General features: G+C 36.2%; 1 protein-coding gene across 4 annotated transcripts in view; it reads right to left on the bottom strand.

Annotated features, from left to right (window-relative positions):
* The window catches only part of AP2B1 (adaptor related protein complex 2 subunit beta 1), a 101,520-nt gene that overhangs the window by 54,967 nt on the left and 23,784 nt on the right, over nt 1-22,769 (bottom strand). For all 4 annotated transcript variants that reach the window (XM_033089387.1, XM_033089391.1, XM_033089389.1 and 1 more), the window contains exons 6-13: nt 16,284-16,474; nt 14,014-14,235; nt 13,362-13,482; nt 13,138-13,233; nt 12,222-12,337; nt 10,277-10,442; nt 8,854-8,952; nt 3,039-3,298 (exon numbers count right to left, since the gene is read on the bottom strand). In XM_033089387.1, coding sequence (XP_032945278.1) covers nt 3,039-3,298; nt 8,854-8,952; nt 10,277-10,442; nt 12,222-12,337; nt 13,138-13,233; nt 13,362-13,482; nt 14,014-14,235; nt 16,284-16,474 — 1,271 coding nt within the window. The remainder of the gene's footprint in view (nt 1-3,038; nt 3,299-8,853; nt 8,953-10,276; nt 10,443-12,221; nt 12,338-13,137; nt 13,234-13,361; nt 13,483-14,013; nt 14,236-16,283; nt 16,475-22,769) is intronic.

Below are 22,769 nucleotides of genomic sequence, written 5' to 3'. Positions count from 1 at the left end.
GTCAGTAATATTGTAATAACTGCATAGTGCCAGGGTGATCACTTCGTAAATTATATGTCTAACCACTATGCTCTACACCTAACACTAATATAAAATAATACTGAATGTCAACTGCAATTGGGGAAAAAAATAAAGCATCACTTGTGACCAAAAAAGAAAAGAAAAATAGGAGAAGGTTCAGAATGAGCCTGCGATACAATCAAGATTGATGATTGTACCATATGACCCAGCAATCCCTCTCCTGGGTATCTACCCAAAAAATCTGAATATATTTATACATAAAGGCATGTGTGCTCCAATGTTCATTGCAGCTTTGTTTACGGTGGCCAAGACATGGAAACAACCAAAATGTCCTTCGATAGATGAATGGATAAAGAAGTTGTGGTATATATACACAATGGAATACTATTCGGCGGTAAGAAAAGATGATATAGGAACATTTGTGACAACATGGCTGGATCTTGAGAGTATGATGCTAAGCGAAACAAGTCAGACAGAAAAAGCAGAGAACCATATGATTTCACTGATATGTGGTATATAAACCAAAAACAACAAAAGAACAAGACAAACAAATGAGAAACAAAAACTCATAGACACAGACAATAGTTTAGTGGTTACCAGAGGGTAAGGGGGGTGAGGGGTGGGAGATGAGGGTAAAGGGGATCAAATATATGGTGATGGAAGGAGAACTGACTCCGGGTGGTGAACACACAATGGGATTTATAGATGATGTGATACAGAATTGTACACCTGAAATCGATGTAACTTTACTAACAATTGTCACCCCAATAAATTTAAAAAAAAAAAAAGATTGATTGGAGAAGAGAATGAACACAGAACTTCAAAGATTAAAGAGAGAAAAACAGTTTATAAGAAAACGTGTCAAGAAAGCCAACCCGTGAACTGTCTAAATGGGGGCAGGGTGGTGGTGCAAATATAGCCAAAAATTAATGAAGTCAAAAGGGAAAACAATTTTATATACAACTGGCAAGAAAATACATGAAATGTCCATAAACGGTATTTCTCTGCATATGAAATTCTATCATAACATGTGCCATTTAGTAACTGTGGATTTATCAGTACCTCTAAATAGAAGGCAGAGTAGGTAACAATGCACATATTTTCCTTGACTAATAATAGAAAAGGAAGGGTATTATGAGACGATAAAGTGAGTTAGATGAAAAGAAGTAGTACATGATTCTCTATAAGAACGTGGTAAATCATTATGTATTCTTTCTAAATGGAAAACACAAGAACATGAAAATGTTTCCCACTGTGAACTACAAAATTGTCACCAAAGCAGTATTTTTAAAAGGTAAGATTTTTCTAAATTAGACAACTATTTACCATCTCACCCCCACAGAAAAGCTGACAAGTATAGAATGCAATACCGAACTAAAAAGCACTTTTCCCTTTCCCAAGTGATTTAAAAAGACCTAGTAAAGCAAACATTTTCAAACCTCTAGCAGAGGCAGAATAAAGTTGTACAGTGTTGTTGTAGTTCATGTCAGAGGTGTATTACTTAACCTCACACTGCAGAAGAGAGCTACGTAATGTCAGTACTATTACGGACATGCCATTTGCAGCAATATATCATCCCTAGTTATTTCAAAAGAAAATTTATTTCTGCATTTGTGTTTCCTTTAAAAACAGACAACAAGCACAAATAGACAAAGACGAGGTTACCCAAAAAGGAACCATAAGGAATTGTGAAGGGAACGTATTTAAGGCTATTAATCAGAGAAAACCTCATGTAAAAGATTGTTCCTTTTTACATAGTTTAAATATTGGTTCTTTTCTTGTGTTCTAGAAAGGGTTGTTTTTGTTTCTTGATTTGTTTCACTTTCCCCCAACCATATGAGGGTCAAAAGTTATCAGGAAAAAGGTAATTTAAATGGTATATAAATATGGTTATAGAGGCAAGTTACAAAAGAAAATCCGTATCTATTAACAAAATTTGCAGCACAGACTGGGAGATGTACTTAGAAGTTAAGTGGTCATATCTAGAGAATGTTAAACACTACAAGGCCTAATCCTTACGAAGCCACAGTCTCCTTTGGGCGAAAATCACAGCACCTGCCCTAAAACCGAAGATTTGACTAAATTAAAGGCTAATGAAAGATTAAAAGTAATTTTCTTGGGTGTTACCCTTTCCTTTTTATCTGTGCCCAGTCAGTTTAAATAAAGCCCAAAAAGTTGACCACTAATTTATAAAATAATAATTCCTATACTCTGGCTACTCATGGAACACATAAACAGCAGTACAAATTACACAATGGTACAAGACACTCATTAATGGAAATGTAATTACTCTAACCACCCTGCGATCAAATTCTACTTGGATTTAAGGCTTATTATGATTAATGAAGTAAAGAGATTCTGAAATGATTATAAGATATGCATTATAAGAGCTTATTAGAGTACTGTTCCTCCCAAACTAAAATTTTAAGATACAAACTAAAATTTTAAGATAGCTAAAAAAGCAAGAGTTCCACGTTACCTGACAGTCTGTTCATAATAAAATTTCTTACTGATATAATCAATTTAATTTGGTAAAAAAAAGACACAGGTGACTAAAAAACTATGTCTACACAGAATATAGGCTGCTTCTACAATCCTGCAAATATTATTTCATTAATAGCTTTACAGCTTTTCTCTACCAGTATCCATAAGCTTCAACCAAAGCTACAGTAAAGGATAAAGATAACTAAATGTACATGTGGGCTTTTTTCCAAGTTTTAAACTCTGGGAAGATTTCAAGGCTCAACTTTAAACCCTTAAGCAACTTTTAAACTTTATCAGTTTAGAATATCTTCACCACAATTTTCTAAACATAGTCTTACCTACTCCCAGATTAGAACAGAGGGGCCTTTCACCCACTGTGTGTGCTCACTGGTATTCACATGGAGGCCCCACAGGCAGTACAGCAGGTTTGCAAAACGCACCGCAAGTTGTTTTCTAGGTATAGAAGCATGAGGAAGACCAACTCTATCTAAGCAAAGAGTCACTTCTCACTCAAACCTAGTTCACCTGCTTACCTCCCATGGTGTATTGGCAAGTGTTTGCGATGGATGCCATGACTTCCTTCCACAAAAGCATTGGGAGGCTTGTGGTACACAGAGGCCAAAGAACCAATGTGGCAGATGAGCTCATCCAGCAGAGTTGGCTCAATAAGATCTGTCTCCTCAGAGATGAGTGGCTTCTCAGACAAGACTACCTCTTTGGCTGTGACAGGGTCCGTTGAGAGAAGGCGCCAATAAATATAGCCCCGATCTCGAAGGTCAGGATTATCAGAATCCTAATGGCAAAGGCAAGAAGATTTAAATAAAACTTTTCTCCACACAGAAACCCAAACTGCTGGGTTATCAAGGCTATGCTATAGTGATTTACGCAGAGTTGACTGTTAAGACTCAATTTAGACTCAGTATAGTTTTAATATAGTCATAATTCTATGATCTCTAATGTTTCAAAGAATTTAAACATAAATTGAGATGGGTTAATCCTAAAACTCAAATTTAAAGGGGAGTTGGGAAAAGGAAAATCAAGGTTATTCCAGTAAAAATTAACTGCTTGAGATGGCTTTGGGGCATAAAAATGTTTTTTTAACTACTATAAATATTAGCGGGATTATTCATGAAATATATCTTACAGCTATTCCACCCATACTTTCCTTCATTCAAATGCTTATTAAGTATCTCCTATGGAGACAAGGGCTAGGAGAGAGAAAACCAACAGTGCCTGATTTTAACGAGCTCACAGTGTATTAATTATTACAATACAGTATGAGACGTTACTATTATTTAAATAATAAAAAAGCTGTTAAAGAGAGGACATAACTAAGTGCTTCCAAAAGAGGAAATACTTGAATTTAGTGGTCTTGTTTTTCTGTGGTAGTTTAAAAATAAGTTTTATATGCTCACGGCTAAAAAAACTTATTATCAATGCCATCACAATTTACAAGTATATAAAAATAAATCCACCCCAATCATCTAACCCTACCCCAGCTTAACTCCCCATGCCCAAAATAGCCATGTTAACAGTGTGGTATTTGTTTCCAGACAGCTCCCACATATACACATATTTATTTTATATAAAACCAGTTTCATATTATATAAACTGCTCTGCAAGTTGCTTTCCATATTGGTAATACAGCCGCAGTTTTCCACTGTGTAAGCAACACTGCATTATTATTTACTATTATTAACTGATGGACATTTAGATTGTACTCCTGCCCTCCCTTCCTCTACCTAACTATCAATCAATTTATGTTTGTGATCATTACAAAGTGGTAATAAACATGCTGGTACAGAGTACGTCTACACTGTGGCATTTATTTGTGCACAAGTTGTTCCAGTGGTATGTTATTAAAAGCAACAATAAGTTACTGTTTCAATTTCTATATTTAAAACATAGGTACAAAAATATTTTCTTTAAATTAGGCCAGTTTGAGGACTTTCACATCAGTTTATAAGTAAACTGGTGAACTGGTTCATGATTCAGCCACGTGAGGCACATGTCATTCAGCTCAATACCAGCAATGACCCTGGTGGTTTTGACTACATGGTTTTATATGGTTTTTCTTAGTCATACATTGTTTAATTTGCACTCATAATGGATTGCAGGTTAAAGACAAAAACAAACAAAAAACAACATAAAGAATACTGAAATATAGCAAATTAACAGTATAAAAATGGTAAATTTTACCTCAACATAATCTTTATCATATTCACAGGTTGCATTATTCTAATAGAAATGCATATATGTATATGTAGTATATATTAAAATGTTTATAGTATTTGGAAAGTCTGGGTTAAAAAAAGGAAACAGTGATAATATCCAATTCAGATGAATCTGTTTTGTTTTGTGGAGGGTAAATTGCTCCTGAAGAAGTGATTACAAATAGCAGCCTGAAACCTCCTCACTTAGATTTTCATTTGGAAACAAAGCTTGAACATTATAAAACAAACAAGCTGATTTTTCAAAAAAGAGAAAAATACAAGTTTCTCAAAATATCAGGTAAGGAAAGCAAGCCCCACAACCAGTTTTTGTTGATTACAGAAATTAAGAGTTAAATTTTAATCTATATATTCAGTCCCCAAAGCACGTCATTTAAAATTCATAGACTATTATGCTTTCTATTATACAATTAAGAAGAACACTGCATAACTTAACTGGGAAAATTCCATTTGTCTTTATAAATTAGTAATACTGGTAAGTTTTAATGTAAATTTCACATTACAGTTTAATAACATACTGATCAAAATTAAATACTTTTTACTTCAAATTTTCTCATATATCACATACATGTTTAACCAAATAACCCCCAAAAAAAATTCCTGTGGGGATTTTATACAATACAAAATTATATATTTCTATGAAAAAAATGTTTATGAGTCCCTCACAAATTCAAAATACTGCAATAGGGCAAACTGCTGGAGACAGAATCACTGGATCAAAGGGTATACACACTATAAATCTTAACAGACACTGACTTTAAAAATATAGTCCTATGAGAAATGAATGTCAATTTTCCAAGACTGAAACTCAAGAGTAGGCAGGCTCGCCACTGCTGGAACTCACTGTTCTGAGGGCTGATTCGTTCGGCTTGCTGAAATAAGCTGGCCGTCAGTGCCTCACTATCATACGGAGGCCACGATAAATCAGGCCCAGCCAAGCCTTGTGACAAGGAAACAGAACCTTTTTATAATTTTAATGTGCTACCATATGTTTATTGACTCAGAAAATCTGGTTTTCAATCTACTGTATTGCTAACCCCTTAGGCCCTCATCAGGATCTCAAGAGTCTAGTTCTAAAAATTTGACAGCTTCAACAACAATTCTTATCAGTAAGCTCTAAAACAGTAATTCTTAATTTATAATGTGCATCAACATTTTAACACACTAGGAAAGCCATTGAAAGGGTAGATTTCAGTGCCAAATCACAGAGATTCTGATTCATTATGTCAGAAATGGAGGCAAGGAATTTGTATTTTTAATAACACAGATAATTTTGATGATGGTAGACTCTAATTCATAGACAGAAAAACTTAAGATGAAGACTTCTCTTCCATGTACTACACAAAGGGTAATTACTCAAGTCTGGACATTGCTGTGTGTATTCTTTGCTCATTCCTCTATAAACTATCAAAGCAAAAGAGACAAATCTTTGAAACGAAGCCACAATTCAAGGGTTGGTTTTTCCCCTAATATTTCTAATTATACCACCATTTCATTTAAAATTAGAAGCAAAGATTTCACATATACTTCACTGAATCGTCTGCACCGGGAAAGAATAGTATCGATTAACTCTACTGTAGGGATAGAACAGCAGTATGAAAAAAATTTGCTCGGCTGTGCCCTGAATCAGTGGGCATAGCAGAAAACAGAATCCCACCACCCCATTCAAATTAGCCCAGTTTAGCAGGTCGCACTGCCCTCAACTTAAACTGGTACTTACCAGCCATAAATAAATATTAGGTTATTTCACAAACTTAAGAAAAAAAATTCCCACTTCCAGTAGAAAAGACTTACATAAATGTGCTTGTTCCTTTACACAAACTACTCAGATCTCATTAATTGGATTAAAAGGGTAAGCCTAGAGAAACTGCTTGATAATAATTTATAGCCATATATGAAATAATCATCCACAATGATCTTCAAACTGCTAAGCTCACTTATGTGTACTGGCTGCTGCACAGCAGTGCGTCAGGCAGGGGAGGCCGGAATGGGTCTTCTCAAAGTCATTCTTAACCTTCAGACTAGAGAAGCAGCACAGCACAGTGGAAAAGGCAAAGATCCTGGTGCCAGGCCACCTGGGTTTGAGTCCTATCTCCGCCCCATACCAGCTGGGCCTCTCTGTCTCAGTTTCCTGATCTATAAAATAGAATATTAGCAGTACCAACCTTTACTGAGATTGAGTTAACATGTAAAGTGCTTACTTAGAATGCCTGGGACATAGTCATCACTACACAAATGATTGTTGTTATTAAGATTCTCTGGTAGTCCTTGTACAGAAAGTCTGGAATCTGGAATGTCTGATGGTTTATTCATACCCTGCCCTGTTCTAGAAAGGAACTTAGCAAAGCTTACAAAAATGCATCTAAGGCTAGAGAGCATAAATTAGAAACGCAGAAAAATGCATGCCACAATGACCTACACATTTTCTACAGGAGATCCTTAAATTTGATTCTAAGATTTTGATTAACTGATATGAAAAAGTAGTCAGATAAGCCATTCAGAGGGGGCAGTTAACTACAAACCAATGCGTAGGAGAATCCCAAACTGGTTATGAATTTGTTTGATGGAGCCTCATAAAGAAGACATATAATGAAAAACACAATGACTTTGACAGCAGATCCAAATAGGGTAGTTTCTCATGACAACCCTTACTACTGGATGATGGTATCAGTATAACTGAGTAAAAGCAATTCTAAGAAGGGTCAGATACAATGCAGTTTGGATACACAGCTGTCTACTAATACGACTTGAATTTAGTAGTGAATTTCAACTATCTACAAGAACAGAGTCCTTGTATCCGGTAAGCAATCCTCCCTAAACACTTTATCTCAGTCAAATTTTGATAAACATTGGGAGAAGTAGTATGGTTGAGTCTGAACTCTGACAAGAATACAAAATAGAGCCCGTCCTATGCTGCCTGTTAAATATAGACACACAGGCTTTAATAGGCAATGGAGATGGAGACAGGGTTGAGAACTTGTGAATACAATGGAACTTACCAAGGACACTTGCCTGATTAAAAGACGATCCCTATCTATTTAAAGATGAGCAGAGGAAGGAGCAAGGCCAAAATTCTCTTTAGAAAATTGTTCTGAATCCATCTTAACAGAGATACAAATAGATTATCAAGAATCTAGACTAGGAAGTTTAGAAAACTCAGTTCAATACAGATAATATTAAATAACCATTGCCTTGGTAGTATGGAAATTGCTTTGCTTCAGGCAAAGGAAGATGCTTAAAAGGGAAGTTTTAAAAAATACTTCAAAGAGCTCTTACAAATAAAATTTAAAAGATGTAAAATTAGTAACAGGAAAGATGACAGCTCAAAACTAGGCAAAGTACTGCAAAAGGGTTTCAAATTTTAATATACCATTATAAAAAGATGAAAATTGAATCTCTGAATCTGATTCCACGTATAGACACACATCTAAACTCTTGACAGCCTGCTAAAGCCAATTTGTTCTCGAATTCAATTAAAAACATTACTAAATCATGACAGACTGATGATCATTACACTAGTTACACCAGGAAAACTAATTATTTTGTTTTTTGTGGATATAAAATGGCGACCTGATCTCTAAGACATTTGCCACATTCCTGAAATCAGAACCCATCCTAAGGAAGACCAAAAATACCAAATAATTCAGGAAAGAGCATAAGCACTTTAAAATTATTTAAAGAGAAAGGCAAACACTCTAAAAGATAAATACATGAGATCTTTGTTGAGGCAATTACCATCTCTACACGATACTTTCATTTGAAAGTTGAAATCAACTCACCCAGAAAGAGGTACTGTGAGACTCAATGTCATTTTCACATAGGTATGTCCTTTAACACTAAGGAGTCTAAATTCAATTTTCATGAATTATAAAATCTGGCGTCAGTCAATTCATTTAAAATTATAAAATCTGGCGTCAGTCAATTCATTTAAAAGCCATATAACCAGCTAATTCAGGGGAATATGTGTTAAGAGGCACGGTTTTTATATTTTAACAGGATCTAAAGACTGGATCCTTCCAATTAAAACCTCCCCAAATGAACTTTCTTGGGGAATTTCATAATTTCCTACAATTTAAAACAAGACAAATCAACCCCACGCTTTTTCCAGATTTCTTACCTGTGTCGCCAAACTCAACACCTGCTGTACTAGCTCCTGTGTTTCTGATGGTTTCTTGAGAAACAGCTTCACTATGGCAGTAAGCAGAGTGAGCTGCACCTAAGCAGACATAATTTAATAGATAAAGTAAAAGGCACTTGCATTATCCATACCATCATTTCCAAAATGGTGTTTCCCCAATTATTAACTACTATTATCATTTTGATTAAGAGACAAAGGTTAAAACTGAGCCAATATCAACAGAGGTATTCATCAACTGAAAACTCACTAGCCTCCAATCCCCAAATTGCATTTTGGCATCAAAAATTGCTTGTTTGTTTCTGGCCCAGATAATGACCAATATTCTTAAAATACATGCTAACACTGTGATGGCAATAAAACGGGTTCCTGACCAAGTCCTTATTATTTAATGCCACCAAAAGCTACAACTCTGGGGGAATAAGAGAATATTATATAACACTGGGGCAAGAGCTAAGAGTAGAATTATGCCAGATCATAGCCAATTAAGAGTCGGCTGCTGAACCACTAAGCTACTGGCTGGTATGTGTTCCTTATAAAGGCCTATTAAAATTACTATGGTGGATTCCACACATGAACTTCAATTTGCAGTGAGTAAAAATGCTAAGGGAAAAGGGTTTAATAATTTATCTGCTTCTCTGGATCTGTGGCTCTAAGGTCAGGTCTCTCAATTTTGGTAGAGGAGAGACAGAAGACGGGAAGGAGTCTAACCATCCACAGACTCTCTCCAAACTGCACATGCCAGCCCGCACCACAGCCCCAGGTGAAAACCCCTGCTACAATAAGCCATAACCATTACTAACAGGAATGGGTAAACATCTTCAGGTACCAGAAAATTAAAAAGTGATAACTACTGCTCTAAACTAGCTGCATCACCCTAATCCTTGTAAGAACTGAAAATGCTTAGGCCCACCTCTAACCTATTGCATCAGAAATTCTAGGGGTGGGGGGCCCATCAACCTCTGCTTTAACAAGCTCTCCAGGTATTTCTGAGGCTCATTAAAAGTTTGAGGACCACTGGTCTAAGTTAGGCAGGTTTGTTCCACCAGAAATAAGCACAACTAAAAAAGGTCATCCCTTCTGGGAAACAAATGAACATAACACTATATATATAGAGAGAGGTGCCAAAAAAATGTATATACATTTTGAGAAAGGAAAAAAATGTATTACAATTGTAATACTCAATATATACCCATAGCAAAAGATGAATACAAGTCATGTGTATACATTTTTTTTGGCACCCCTGGTATATATATATTCATTCTCATTCATTCTCTCTGTCTGTCTGTCTGTCTGTCTGTCTGTCTCTCTCTCTCTCTCTCTCTCTCTCTGAAATGCTGAACATTTACTTTCCCTGGAATCTTCCCAAAAAGATCTATGACAGAGCCTATAGATGAGAACCTACCTGGGTGCTTTCATCATGAAAACCCTCCAGGAAGCTCTCTAGTAACTCATCTGCATTGTCAATCCTTTCAGCATATTCTCCCACAATCCAAATCATAGCTGCTCGAGCATCTGGCTCATCCAGCGAGTCTAAGTTCTCACACAGAGTGGCAATGATACTTTCATACCTGATATAACAAAATGGACTACAGTTACTGAGGGCAAAACTGAGAACAGTATTTAACAATGAAGGCTATAGGCAAAACCACAGACAAGGTACCCTAAACCATACCACCAAAATATAGAGGCTTTTTAGTCAGAGAATGTATAGATAGGCTTTGAGCCAGATTATCAATGGCTTAAATTTCCTTTCAATTATGTTTTAATAACTAGACTATAAACCTTTATAAAAGCTCATCAGGTATTCTTTTCACAAGGAAAAATTAACCTGTGGTATAAGATAATGCCACTACTTGGTATTTCTAACAATCTTTCTTACAACTAGATCAAAGAATTTTCCTATTTATTATTCCATTTTTGCCTTCGTGGTAGAGGAACAGAAATCTCACTCTCCTTTTAGGAAAACGGAATGGAGTTAGACAACAACAGCATCCAAACTAAAATCAATAATTTTGTCCCTTAATCCACTTACCTCTGCTTTTTATAGAGATCTTTATGTTCCTCCCTCCTAAGGCACCTGCATTAATGATGTTTCTCCAAAGAAACAAGTAATTCAAACATTTATTTTTAATTTTACAGGTCTAGAGCTCTCTCACTTTTACCATGTTGAATCCAGCTCCTTAGCTAATGTAATTTTAAACATCAAAATGACATTATATACTCTATTAGATGTAAACTAATAAATAGTACACTTAATTGTTAGCCCTACTTCCAGTAATTAAACCAAGTTTTTGATAGCTCTTCCTTAAAATTATACTGCTATAACCCCTTACTAATATAAACCAGAAATGCACATATTTCTCTCCCTATCGTATTTTGATATACATCTCCCCCCTTAACCAAGAAGTTTATAAACCAAACACCCCTATTTTCTGGAATGGTAGAAGTATATGGTTCTTTTCTTAAAAATACCATTTTTAAAATTAAAAAAATATATATAGTCCTTAATAAATCACTACTTTGTTAAAATATTTCTTTTAATTTGAGTCTACCACTAACTAACTTAGTGTAAGCAAGTCACTTCATTAACACTATCTTTAAAGACTAATCAGAAGCTTCAGCACAAGATATCTCTATAATTTTAAGGCAAAACGAGGTTTAGGATGCTTACAAGACCTGCTCTTATTTCACTCTTTCAGATTCCTTAGTTGCTTGCTTTCAAAATCAAATCTAAAGCATTTTTGCTCCATAAACTAAGAGGCCTCAATGTGGAAAACGCGTGGAGTGAAAATGTAGATTTTGCAGCTACATACATGGGAGCAGCTCCAATACCTCAGAAAAGGCCTGAGGCCCTGATAATTTATTGTTACCTGTTCTATAATTTTCTACAAAGTACTAGGTACATGCAAAGTGAGCAGTGCCACTGTCACCTTCCTGGTTTCTACAATAGGGTGGCTATATAATTTATCATCCAAACTGAAACATTTCTGTGAGTGAAAAGGGATACACAATCATTAATTATGCCTGGTAATGGACATAAACTGGGATTACACCCATATAACCTAGAATTTATGGGTATCCTATTTAATAGTAACTTTACCAGCAAAGAATCTGGTAAACTTCAATATAAGCCAATCAACAGTGCATATGCAGACAGAGCTTCAATTCTTCTAAAAGTAATAAAGCAGGGTGAAAAGATCAGGTTTTAACCACCTTATAAATTTCTGATTTTTAATAAATTATCCTATTATGACATTATGAAGAATATTCTTACGTAGCCAATTTCAAAGTGCCTTGCTTAACCATTTCCTAAATGATTTGAGGAAGAGGGACGTATTTGGACATACTTGTTGGGGTACTTGCGGAAGATGTCCCTGATGACAACAATTGCCTCTTGGACCACATAATTTACTTTGGTCTGGATGAGATCAAGCAATGTGCTTACACAGCGTTCTGCAGATTGCTGGGAAGAGGAACACAATGAACGACAGGTCAGTTGATCTGTCCAATAACACCACCTCAATATAAAAAAATTTTGAAACATACATTTGCATCAACTAGACTAGACTAAAAGATCAGGCACTTAATCTGACCAAGCTATACTAGAGGCTGGGCTATTAGATGGAGATATACAGAAGTTCTAGATATACCCCAAATTTTACTCATTACAAAATATACTGATGAATCAGTTCAAATGAAAAGAATCATCTTGGATAGCCATATAAAAATGAGAATAGTATGTCAAGGTAGGAGGGAAAAATAAGAATGAAAGAATAAGGCAAGGTAGTAGGTCTTTAACTGGAGTTCATGGATGAGTGGAGACAGCAGAAGGCAACTTTAAACCTCTTGAAATGAAATTGCCAAATTTCATGTGCATACAAGCCTATTTTTCAGGGAGAGGATCCAGAGCTTTCATTGTATTTTCAAAGTAATCTGTGATGCAAAAAACTGAAAAGTTTTTTCAGAATATGAATGAAGCTGCTCATCTCACAGCAAAAAGTTAACAATGTCTAGAATTGGTAAATCAATAAATAATAGCATAAGCATATTATTTAGAGAGATGGAAATATCTCTAAAGAATAACTAAAACCAAAAACACGATTAAAATGATTCCCTCCGAGAAGAGGAACTAGGGATAGCTGCTTTTCATTAAAAATTCTCTAATACCTTAACTACGTGCTTTATTATTTTGATAAACGTTAAAATGCATTGTAAAGACAGGAGTAAAGGGCACCCTGGAATCCCATCACACGAGACACTTGCCTCCACTTTGATGGCACACCGCCCAATGGCCCGCACAGCTTTGCGAACAAAGTCAACATCCACCTCTGTGGCATATTCCTTCAGTTCTGCCAGAACCTGTGGAGGATCGAGGATGGGGAAAATCATTAAGGATTCTTAAACAGCAACTTCATGGCCTAGCTTTTCCTGAAGGCCAGACCTTAAGATCTAAGTCATTATAAACTTGAGTTACTTAAAAGTCTGACCTGAGCAATATTAGCTTGGGATGCCAAACGAATCATGATGTCCAACTTCTCCAGTTTAACGTAGATGGGATCATTGTACTTCACAAAGAAGACTTTGATTTCCTGCTTCAAGATTTCAGGCCTGTGAAACACAGAAACACAAGATGAGCAAGGTGAGGTATGTATGGATATATCCTTCAGAGTCTGTATTACTCTCTAAACTATGCCTCTCTGCTCTCCTCCCACTCCAACCCCTCCAAGAGAAAAAAACCCCACAAACTTCCCCTGCATGCCTCTATTCTTAACAGTTCCGCTGAGCAGACTATTTTTATCGCTTTAAAGAGTCAGGGTACATGTTGTCAAGAAGAATTTCTGGAAGAATAGCAATCTGGCTCTAAACTACGGCCTGAACCACAGTAAGCAGGCACTAGCTAGGATACTATGAAGAGACCCTTCAGAAAACAACCTGCACTGTAGAGGAACGAGGCATTTACTATAGGAATAGTCCAAAATCAACTGTTAGCCCCCGGGCCCTGGGGCAAGTTGCTCTGCCATACCACGTTCTCATTGCCATCCATTAAAAAGAGTTTCATACTGGCCTCTTTAGTACTGATATGATTAAGCGTAATTCAAAATTATAAACACTTGAATCACCAATTCATTTTTCCCCAACCTTTTCTGGACAATTAGGTTGATGTTCCTCAGGGCAACGTACTGCACCTCCGGCTCCCCAGACAGCAGGGTGACCAGCGGAGGGGCCAACTTCTTCAGCAGCATATTGTAGTAGTCAGAGTCCTTGGGTAACAACTCGAGGAACTTCATGAGGACTTTTACTGCTGAGAGCACCACTGCTGAGTTGGCATGAGACAGCCGGGGAGTTACCCGCTCACAAATGCTAAGGGCAGAAAAGGAAAATTAACATCTTGAATTAAAACTTCTTTGCTCAGTCCAGTCTATAAGGCAATGTGTCAGAGTCCCATGGCCCAAGTACCAAGGAATCAGAGAATCAGTTAGAAAAGTCAAAGCTCCATGCACAGGTAAAATTGGGATCCAACACTGCAGCAGCCTCACTCCCAGCACACTACAGGCAGAGCAGGGATATCAGAAGACTCTAGGACACCAGCCATCAGGGATATTCAAACTGGAAGGAAACTAGCCAATACCCCAAACACTTGAAGCTCACACCATTTACCTTCCAGTTTTATAGTCCTGTTTCCCCATATTATGTAAGGGCTCCCTGCCTCACAGCCCATTTCTCCTCAACCTACAGGAAGCCAAATTAAGCATTCCAAGGGTTATTTTCATAGTGAGATAGCAACCAACTGTGGCTGAAGGTTTCACTGTTAAGATGCAGGAGGAGGTGGGATGACCGGGAAAACTACCCAATCCCTTGCCTTCAGGATACGGGAGTCTCCGAAGGGGTTTCTGTCTGTCTGTGTTTTAACAAAAATACACATTGCAATATTCTCCCAAGCTCTTCCCCTTCTCCCAGCCCCTTCTACCTACACTTTAGGGCCTCATATAATCTTGAATATTTAGTTATCTGTTGAGGGTTCTTCAGAAATTAACCTAACTTTGATAGCTCTTGGACAGCATAAGTGCTACTGACTATATCCAGTTAAGGATATAGGATAAGCAAGCTGTGTTTCTCTCCCTTCCTCCTAAATCTACTTGGCTGGCTCCCTGACCTCCTTCAGGTCTTTACGCAAATGCCACCTTTTCAGTGAGGCCTTCCCTGACCACCCTTTTATAAAATACAACTCAAATATTTAATCCTCCCTGGGCATCCCCAAACGCCCAACATTTTTTAGATCTCTTCCCTCCTTTAACTTTCTCATTAGCACTTACCACCTGACATGTCATATTATATACACATATTAGATATACTTCTGCCCCATCCCTCATAGTGTTCCATGAGGGCTATGATTTGTCTGTCTAATGCTGTGTCCTCAGGGCCTAGAACAGTGCCTAGCACACAACATGAACTCAATAAATATTTCTGAAGTGAATGGGTAAATGCGAGATGTCAATGGCCAACAGAAAATAAATTCTATGTAAAGTTCTTTCCAGAAGATATTTGTACTTTCAATGATGGGAACAAACCGGGTGGTCTGTAGCTAAGCCTAGCAGGAACCATTTCCCAGACAAGTGAAGCGCACTTACGTTCCCGTAGCTTGAGCTTCAGCCAGGCAAGGAAGGTTCTTATCTACCATAATTAAAATACGTCAACTTTAATGGAGAGCCAACATTTTCTCAGAAGCACTTTGCCTAGTACAGTGCCTATACACAAAATGCTCAAAAACACTGGTGGTGAACTCCGACTCAGCAAACTGAAATATGTGTATGTGTATAAGAAACGTAGTAGCCAACTGCTGATAGTCAAAGAAAATTTGCAACTCTACAGAGGTAAAGGGCTGAGCAGAACAATCCAGATGTGCCTTCCGAGATCTCCAAATTCTGACTGACATGATTTCTACAGCTAATGAAAGGCGTCGTATGTTTTGCTGGCTCCAACACACTTTCTCTAGCACTGAATTATAAGTGTAGCTCAGCTCAATAACTAGCAGCAAGCCACTTACTGTGTATCTAATACGAAAAGTTTGTCACTACAGTGATAGACACTCAGAAACCTTTATTTGTTAAGTGGCCAGGAACTGCTGTATGGGAGATGTGAGATCATGATGAGGGAGATTTTAGCAGAGCATAACTGTACCGTGCAAATAAGAAATGAAAAACACACATCTCAGAAGAACTATTTTTATATGGCTTACTCCACTACGGACAATGTTCCTAAATCCAGTGAGAAAATACCATGGGATAGCAATATCTATCACATAAGCTACTGATCTTCCTCGACATAATTAATCCCTTTTTCTAACACAGACACTAGAACTTAACAAACCAGTCAAGACTTGCAGATATTACCCCGAAAAGTAGACTGACCTCTGAGCCTCCCGGTCATCCTTAGGGTTGTAATTAGACAGGCAGTCCAGGATGAATATCTGGCCCCATTCAGTGCACTCATTCAGGGCTGTCAGCAGCTTATTAATGTTCTGTGGGTTCAGATCGAGTAAGTTGCTGTTTGGGTGAGATTCACTGATTTCAGATAACGCAGCTACCGCATTAGCCACCACCTGGGAAAGAAGCAGATATGACCCTGATTTACCAAGAACAGTTCAACTGCAGACAAATATTTAATCTTCTCTGGATCACCTCATAGATCTTAACTCATAATCATTCCTGAATATTTTACCTAGTCAGCTAGAAACGGATAAACTGCTTTTAAAACATATTAAACTACCAGTGATGGCATATGTGACTTCCTAGTAGTCAGGCAACCAAGAATTACAAATTCATATATTAGCAGAAAGTCACGCAGAATTTACTATTAAGACATTAACAATTTTATTAGTACTCAAAACTATCAATAGAATCAAGACATGAACAGCTAAAAAAGCAGCGAAGTTTAAATATGAAACATGTACATTAGGCAATGGAGAGAAAAATCTAGGCCACATCTTACAGGTGTATGGGTGTGCATACATGGGGCTGGGGTGGGGAGGTGATACCGTTAATCATAGCACGAGTCTTAAGAGTAAGAAAATGTGAGCTTGAAGTCCTGTTCCCCATTATATGTTGTTGGGAGAGCACATCATCTCTGGGAAATCCAGTTTCCTCATCTGAAAACTGGAGATAATTTAATCTACCTCACAGATTAGCTTTAGTTTGAGAATAAAATCAGATGACATAAATATAAGTTCTTCCTACAAAGCCTTATGCAAAATGAAGATGGTGATATGACCATAATTCATCAGGACTAAGTTGCAGTTTTTTACATTAACATCTCTGAAATTGGGATGCTTTTTATAATCAATGGCACATCTGTTTAACAGAAAGTGTTTTTCTTTCTAGGTAATACAGAAAATAATAATGGATATTGTAATCAATGGCATCTTAGAATCGATGAAATATGGTATCTCAAATGTATCCTTCTTTCAGGCAATATGATAAATGAAAAACTGCTACCGAATATATTAATGAGAAAGTACACTTTTATCCTGACTTACAGATCTGGGAATCCATATCAGTTGCAAGAAAAGAAGTAAACACTCTATCAAAATTACAGATTATTTCTAATATAACTAACAAATCTACAAACAATGAATGTTTACAAAGTAATTTAAAACTTGCAAAACACCCGAAAATAACCAAAACACACACACAAAAAACTATACTATGGTCCAGTACAAATGAATTTAAAACCACATTTTGCAGTGAAGCTCCCACTTGTTACTAAAGATTAGCAAGGTAAGGCTGCAAAAATATTCTGTAATTATAAACGAAATGCGATAGGAGATAGCAGCTTCAGTAATTACGTATACTGAAAAGATTCTCATAAATGTCAACTCATTGTTTGTTCTTACTAAGGTCCTTTGCTAAAGTTTGAGAAACTAAGAGTTGTATGACCATCCTTCTACCAGCAAGAGAAGAAACATAATGGCCACAATTTAGCTACTGATTTTAATAACCACTTCTCTGAGTAGTCTGATTATCCCATCATGTGATTTTACCGAGAAATGTCTAGAGAATATGATTTTTTAATCAAATAACACTTATGGCAATATCCATTATTATGTTAAGTATAATGAGGCCACAAATGAAATCATCTTCAGCTGTAATTTAGTGATCAAAACAAAAATTCCAAGATGAAAAATCGGAAGGCTTAGTTAGTATGATTACAGATATAATATTTTATTGTTATTAAAACAAATCAGGAAGAATTATCTAGTCCACCTACCACAAGATAGCATGTATGAGGTTCTTACCGGACTTAATTTTTGTTTGCTAACTCTACCATCAAGCACGGAATTTAGTGAAAAATAAAAGGCATAAAGAGTGAAATAACAATCCCCTCCATCATCTCAGTGCTTTACATGCAGGGAAAAGACGTTTTATTTCCCATGTACAATACACTTGACAGACCCAATCATAATGTAAAGGATCAAAATGTCACACCAAAGGACCAAAGGCCTATTTTCATCTATTGCTGCTCACACATGCCCAATCTGGGTTACCAGTTGCCCAAAATAAATGTCCTGCTACAACTTACCATTTCTGCCAGTCAAATCCTTCTAATGTTTAAAAAAAAAAAAAAAAAAAAGTTAAGTACAAGGTCTGTTAATAGGAAATGTAGGTGAGAATTAGAGGAAGTAAAAACATTGGGGGGGAAAAAGAACAAAAGGATGCTGAACAGAATGAACAATTAGAATTCCTCTGTTATTATTTAGGAAATTGGAAATTAAACCAAGTGTATAATGCAGCTAAAGAAGTATATGTTCTGGTGATAAATAAGCAATTTCCACTTATCACATTAAAACAAGAAAGGAAATAGGGAACAGCCTAATTAAAAGATCCAGAGAGATCAGATTATTGGGTTATGTTTAGAAAACCCTGCACTGAGAAAAGAGATCACTACCAGTCACTGAGCCAATGACCAACCAAAAGAGATGCACCCCAATAACAAAATTCTACTGTTCCTCCAAAATTCCTTGAAGTTCCTTCCATTCTACCTTTCCACTTCCATCTCCTCATCTTCACTTATAGATTGTTATGTTTTCAGAAACATACTGAGGCCAGCCCATTGGGACTGCTTAGAGTTCTCCTGGTCAATGAGTCATATTTCTTTAATGGAAATTTAAAATAAGTTAGACACACTGACTGTAGACAAAAAGACTGACGTCAAGACAGCAACTGGGTGACTAGAATCTACAGGATGATTCACTTATCAACGTTTATATACTTTTGTTTCTTTTGAATTTTGTACTATGTACAAAGTACAGATATTATCTATTTTAAAAAATAATTTAGAACTTAAAACTTGAAAGATTTATTTATTTTCTCTTCCCAGAGAGCCTTCTCCAAACAATAATTCAATTATCACAAAAGAACAAATCTGACCCTTTGCAGTAACTGCCTTGATTTACTGGTATATTACAACAAAGGTTATGTCTCTTTCACTTGAACCATCACTTTGAATTTGAACTAACACATGTAACATCTTTCCCTCTAGAATACCGGCATTTCTCTTAGGAAACACTACCACAAAGAGAACAATGGCCTTTAAGGGGTTTCTAAAAGAAGTCTTACTTTAAAAAGAGATTTATCAATAGGGTTTACTGAAGTTTTTTTAGTTTAGTTGGTTTATAAAAAGTCGTCATCTAAGTTACAAAGGAACACATCCAGTGTCAAAAAAATATTTTTTTTATTCCTCTTGCCTGTCCTATGGTCTCTGGGAGACTGCCACTAAACATTCCTCCTCCTTAACCTCCCCCCCTTCGTGGACATAATGTAATATTTATACTTTACAGATTCAGATATTAACCAAACACACACCTAGAGAGAGAGATATAGATAAAATCACACTCAAAACTAGACAAATCTTTCTCTGCATTAACGACAGACTTCTATTCAATTCAATAGTTCCTTAGAGACCCTTGGAGTCTGCTGAACTGTTTTTAAGACAAGTACTTTGTGTTTTGACATACTTGATACTATACCTAATAGTGAATTGCACAAAGTCATTTATTGAAGACTTACTACGTCCCATTAAATCCTCACAGCACCTTTGAGGTAGTTGCTATCAAAACCTACCTATCATAGATAAGGAAACAAGCTTTAAAAATGAACTTATAAATAGGGTTAGAGAAACCCAGTGATTGCTTAGTCAAAACAACCAGAAAGAGTGTCTGAATATGAACTCAAGGTCTGTGTCTGATTCTAGTGTCTGAGTACTAATCATTCTACATTCAGCATCTACAGAAATTCCAAGAGCTGTGAACTTCAACTGGGGGAAAGAAAAAAGAAAATCAGAATGGGGGGGAGAAGAATATAATCAAAACTTTCCCTGCCAAAGATGACATGCAGATTTATACAAGGAGAAAGATGTATTCTTCTACTGTACATATTTCTTGACAGCACTTAAAGAGGCAAGATTTACTATCCAGCTATAAAATCTGATTTATAAGCTACTCCTATGTTATATGCAGAAATACTGAGGGCCTAAATCTGACCTCAAAAAAGGAGCAAACTGGAGAGGTGGATATGATTAGAATGAAAATGATCCTGTAGAAAAGAAGTCTAGAAGGAACTCTAGATCTACACTGGGAGTGGAGTATCAGGCAGAAGATCCTTTGTGAGAAATCTCACATAGTCCCCTGTCCCTTTGAATGATTTTCATCCCACACTCTAGTTTCACTCATTTTCATAGCCTCAGAACCCAAGGAAGATATCACTTTCAGAACAGTGATTTCCCCCTACTAACTAAATTACTACTTTCATTTCCAGCAATGACCTTTAAGGTCATACACTCTGAACAGATTAATGCTTCAGTTTTCTCGTTCAATTTACAGTTATTTTGGCTGGTGCCCCTGAAGACTTGAATAAAATTAAAGTAGTAGAATAATGGAGCAAAACTAATATGATGAAACCACATAAGTGGTTTACATATTTTTATCCTCCTAAAATACTTTTATCCTCCTGAAAATCAGCAACAGTTGGAATCTCGCTTTCTCCTTTAGGGAGTTGTCTCTAGTGACAGCTAAACAGGGCAAGATATTAATTGTTCTAAGCATGTTTCCATCATTATCATCTCCTTAAGGAAACAGTGAGTATGTGGTGCTAGTTACTTTTTCCCCCTCAAACAAGTAAAACTTGGAGCTCATGCTTTACTCCAAGACACTGTCCAGAATGTGTACTATCTATCAATATGCTGACTACATTACATTCTATAATGTTCCTTCCCCCCCATCTTCTTCCCCAGAATGAGGAAGTTGAATCAACACATCTCATTATGGCAAGAAAATTTAAATACATGGTCAACAAGGAAGATTTACAAATAAGTCTCAATAAAATCCATCACTTTAGTGGCTTAATGCGGTCTGACAAAATGCAAATATTCTCAAAACCAAAACACTATAAATATCTACAAATAGACAAAAGGCATTCCTAAGAATCAGTTACTTGGCCCACAAGCCCTAAAATTACACTAAAGCATGCTGCAGCATGACTAAAATAAAAAATGCATTATTATGCCACTTATTATCTCCCATTTGGGAGTAAAATAATCCCCTGCCAAATTAAAGCCTTGAAACCATCTTAAAGGGAACACTAAGAAATGAATCAGCCATGATCTTTAGGCACACGACTGAATTACTATGTACAACAGGATCCAGTTTTCAGGAAGTTGTTGATGAAAACTGCTTAAAAGGTATATCCTTGAACAATTACCTTTTAAAAGTAATTCTGCAATGATGTAGAGTAATACTGTAAATAGACTTGGCTTCATTTGTGGATAAGCTGACCTCAGTATTACCCTAAAAAACACCTGGCTTTAAATAATATATACAAAAGAATTAAATACCTTTAAAAAATAAACTTGCCACTAAAAGATTAACCCTTCTAAAATTAATATCCAGCACCACAATCAGTATACATTACAGAATATAAATGTCATTATTAAGGACTTATTGTATACCAGGTTCAGTATTAAGTGCTTCGCAAGCACTCTTATTTTTTAATGTTCACAACAATCCTATGATAGAAACACTGTTTACCTTGTTTCCCCCAAAATAAGACCTAGCTGGTCTTATTGGAGCAAAAATTAGCTCTAATGCGTCTTTTGGAGCAAAAATTAATATAAGACCTGGTATATTATATTACTTATATATTATATTATAAAGACCCAGTCTTATATTATAGTAAAATAAGACCGGGTCTTATATTAACTTTTGCTCCAAAAGACACATTAGAGCTGATGGTCCAGCTAGGTCTTATTTTCGGGGAAACGGTATAATCTCCACATTGTAGATGAGGCAACTGAGGAGTTTAGGGCAACCACACAGTAGGAAATGCAGAACCAGGATACAAACCTAAGTCTGTTTGGTTCTAGAGTGAAAGTTTTAACCACTATGCTACAGTACTGGGGAAAAAAGAAAGAAAAATTTCACAGTTACAAAGCACTTTCTGTTTATGATATACTTTCATACGGAGTGAGCCAACTCTTTATAAAAGGAAGTAATTAAATGCAATTTGGTATCCTGGAATGAAATCGGGAATGGCAAAAGGACATTTGTGTTGAAACAGGTAAAATTCAAATAAATCTGTACTTCAGTTAATAGTAATTTACCAATGCTAATTTTTTAGTTTTGACAAATGTAGCATGGTTATGTAAGATGTTAACATTAGATGAAACTGAGTGAAAGGCATATGGGAACTTTTGTACTGTCTTTACAACTTTTCTGTCAATCTAAAATTGTTTCCCTCCAAAATGCACTTTATTTATTTTATTTTTTAAATTTTTTTTGAAGCATGAAGTATTTATTTTACATTCAGGATCAGCCTAAAAAAAATTGTATAGTTCAATTATTCTTT

The sequence above is a fragment of the Rhinolophus ferrumequinum genome, chromosome 21, assembly GCF_004115265.2.
Source record: "Rhinolophus ferrumequinum isolate MPI-CBG mRhiFer1 chromosome 21, mRhiFer1_v1.p, whole genome shotgun sequence".
Taxonomy (NCBI): domain Eukaryota; kingdom Metazoa; phylum Chordata; class Mammalia; order Chiroptera; family Rhinolophidae; genus Rhinolophus; species Rhinolophus ferrumequinum.
Note: the sequence above shows the minus strand (reverse complement) of the source record. Positions and strands in the feature narration are given on the sequence as shown.